The sequence below is a fragment of the Sapajus apella genome, unplaced genomic scaffold, assembly GCF_009761245.1.
Source record: "Sapajus apella isolate SASKATOON/1434 unplaced genomic scaffold, GSC_monkey_1.0 scaffold155, whole genome shotgun sequence".
Taxonomy (NCBI): Eukaryota; Metazoa; Chordata; class Mammalia; order Primates; family Cebidae; genus Sapajus; species Sapajus apella.
Window position 1 is genome coordinate 1,172,026 of NW_022437095.1, and position 3,556 is coordinate 1,175,581.

Sequence of the window (3,556 nt, forward strand, 5' to 3'; positions counted from 1 at the left end):
GCTTCCCTCCCCCCTCTGCTTCCCTCCCCCCTCTGCTTCCCTCCCCCTCCTTTTCTTTTGAGACCAAGACATTAAAGTAAAGTGAGTTGTTCAGAAATCTGTAGGAGAAATCTGTGTAACACTCAACACTTAAAAATTTACCAAAGTTTTGTTTCTGCGGACCAACAACTCAGTGTGTATATAATTCTTTTATAGTTCTTTTTATTTTGGATTTAAATTGTTCTTTATGAACCATTCCCCACTGGAATCTAAGAGTCACAAGGGTAGGCATGTGATCTCTTTTGTTGTTTCCCCAGAACTTTGTATGCCAGGCACTAAGTACCTTTTAATAAAACAGTGCCATTACCAATCATTAACTAACACGTGGTACTAACTATGGGGTAGGTAACTTTCGAAGAGCCGGAGATACATGAACACGTCTAACCTTCACAATAATCTGGTCAGACAGGCGTTACTGTCATCCCTGTTGTAAAGGTGAGAGAATGGAGTCCCAGAAGGCTCAGCGGCTGCCCATGGGTCACAGAGCTCTGTGCAGGTAGGGCTGGATTCTGTGCTAGGATGATGCTTTTGGCCCACCAAACTCACTGCTTCCTCAATGAGACTGCTGAAGCCCCCTGTGCCTACGGAGCAGTGCCCGTGTATGCAGGTGCCCAGCTGATGGCTGCAGGCTGCAGGATGAAGGAATGGTCACCTCCAGCAGGGATGAGCTTGGTGGAGGTAAACGCTTAGCTCTCGATTTAGAACATTCCTAATTCCACCAAGAGGCAGGTGTCATCTGAGTCTGAATGGGGGCAGGTGCCGGTGGCTAGGGTGGGGCTGGTTTATTTATATACTGGATGATACGTTTATAAAGCAGCTTCGACTTTCAAAGCGTCTCATAGTCTGGATCTCACCCAGTTACGTCGTGAGGAAGCAGCTTCATTTTCATTTTACCAGGAGGCCCCTGCTGGGAAGATCACACAGCCAAGACATGGCGCTGGGCACTGGGTTCCAATGTTCCCACACCCAGCAAGACTGGAGAGGACCCTGCAGGCCCAGCATGGCTGAGAACCTTGCCAGTCATCTGCTTCTTTATGATGATGATTTTTTTTTTTTGAGACAGGCTCACTGTGTCACGCAGGCTGGAGTGCAGTGGCGGGATATCAGCTCACTGCAACCTTTGCCTCCTGGGTTCAAGGGATTCTCCTGCCTCAGCCTCCGGAGTAGCTGGGACTACAGGCGTGTGTCACCACACCCAGCTAAGTTTTGTATTTTTCGTACAGACAGGGTTTCGCCATGTTGGTCAGGCTGGTCTTGAACTCTTGACCTCATGATCTGCCCACCTCGGCCTCCCAAAGTGCTGGGATTACAGGTGTGAGCCACCATTATTTAACGTAAATATGTTGTGTGTCAGGTTGATGGTCTTTTTCTGCCTTAGATTGTGCCGGCACATGCAGAGCAAGCGTGTGTGTGAAACTTAGCCCAAAAGTCAGCTACTGTTTCACAGTGATGGCTCTCAGGTGTGTGAGTCATGAGTGGAATGAGGAGGTCACTACACACTCGTGCAATGCTTTGGAGAGGGAAGTGGTTGAATTCAGACAACCAGCTGGCTTGTTATGAATGGGCTGGTGGCTTTTCCACAGTGCCGACCGCTCAGGTTTAGCCCTCGTTTGTCCCCCCATCCTGGCTGACTGGGGAGGTTGTCCCCCTCATGTCTGGGTCACTCTTGTTTCTCAGAGTGGAATTCCTTCCCTATGAGTTTGGGATGGGGAATCTTGGCAGGAAGGAGGGTGTTCTGGGGCGGGACTCCGCAGCGAAAGGGACTCAGGGCTCTCAGGAGACTCAGGTTCTCCAGAAGGGCTGGCCAGGCCTCCCAGAGATGGGGGATGCCTGTGCAGAGCTGGGCCCTGGCAGCCTAACCACGGCACCTTGGTCAGGATGGCTCTTCCTGCCAATACGCCCTGGCCTCTGATCTCTGTGTGGTATTTCGTCTTTCTTTGCCACAGCTTGGTATGGAAAAGAGAACCGTTTGGCCTCCAAGATCAGGTAGATGCTAACGCTCCTTTTTTTACAGATGAAAATGCCCACAGAAAAAGAGGAGGCTACCTTTGGTCATGACGATTCCTGCCAGTGCTTTGTGGCGGGCATGCACGGGTGTGAGGTCCATCGTCACCTCTCGGAACTTCTCTGTGACCAGCTGGGATATGGAGTCTGCGAATTCCTGAAAGACATAAGCACAGGCCTCCACGTTGGGCTGAGCGGGAGCAGCGGGGGGTGATGGGCACTGTCCTCCCTCCTCACAGCCTCATCCCCATGCGGCCACACGTGGGCCTTCTCTCTGCTCCTCCTCACAGCCTTGTCCCCATGTGGCCACACATGGCCTGTCTCCAGGTGTGCCCCAAGAGCTCCGAATCACATTGAGTGGCTTGTGAGTGGCTAACCCCAGTGTTGCTCTCAGCAGAAGCCCTGACCTCTGCCGACCTCCCCATGGAAACAGTGTCCACTCCCCACTCCTGGCCTCTCAGAGAAGTGGCTGGAGGAGTCTTTCGGGGAGAAGCAGATTTTTACAGGGATGATGGGCCACCATTGCCTTCTGAGCATCTCAGAGCCAGTGTCTATGCAGCCAGCAGTCTCAGGGTGCTGTCCTGGTGAAACGGCCAGCTATGGCTCACTCCACAGCCTCTCTCACCTTCCTGCACACGCACACAGATGCACACATTTGCATATATGCACACAGCACAACACGCCATGCACCTAGGGCACATGTGCACACACGAAAATGCACACATAGGTACACAGGCACACACGTGCACACACGAATATGTACACACATGCACACACACAAGCATACACTTGCACACACACAGGCACAGACACACGTGTATATGTGTATACACATGCACACAGACACATACACGTGTGCTCCTGCACACGCCATCACATAATGTGGTTAGTGATAAGGCGACTCCTGGTCTCTGGGAAGGCAGCACACCCCAGTAGCATGAGGGTGCAGCCAGAGTGTGGCTCTGTGGCCGCCCTTCCCCTGGCGCCTGTGGGCCCACGTTTGCATCACTGCCTTTTCCTGGGCTTGGGGCCCTAACCTTTTCATGAGGGGCGGTTCGACTGGCGTAGCCACTGCAGGCCTTGGAGTAGGGAAGCCTGGTTGGACTCTGAGTTCTGTCACTCAGGAGCCTGGGGAGCCCATTTTCCTAATGTACAAGCAAATCATCTTCATGTCCACCTGGTGTTTTTGTAAGGATTAAACACAATACAGCCTCTTAAGTGCTCAGCACAGTACCCCACACGTGGTAGGGAAGTGCTCAGAGGCGATGGCCGTGACTATGACTCTTCCTGTTTTCATCACTATCATCGTTTCTCCCAGTGGCTGCAGGCATTGCCCAAGCCTCTGAGCAGCCAAATCAATACACGTCTCATCCACGAGACAGGAAACAGTCTCTTTTACTGATGGGCTGGGTTTCCACGTTTCCACCAGGCGTGTGCTAACGCTGTGCAGGCACTGGGGTTTCCACGTTTCCACCAGGCGTGTGCTAACGCTGTGCAGGCGCTGGGGTTTCCA

General features: G+C 52.4%; 1 protein-coding gene across 1 annotated transcript in view; it reads right to left on the reverse strand.

Annotated features, from left to right (window-relative positions):
• The window catches only part of ADARB2 (adenosine deaminase RNA specific B2 (inactive)), a 455,637-nt gene that overhangs the window by 77,127 nt on the left and 374,954 nt on the right, over positions 1-3,556 (reverse strand). Inside the window, exon 4 of the mRNA XM_032266161.1 lies at positions 2,086-2,200. Within this exon, the coding sequence (XP_032122052.1) occupies positions 2,086-2,200 (115 nt within the window). The remainder of the gene's footprint in view (positions 1-2,085; positions 2,201-3,556) is intronic.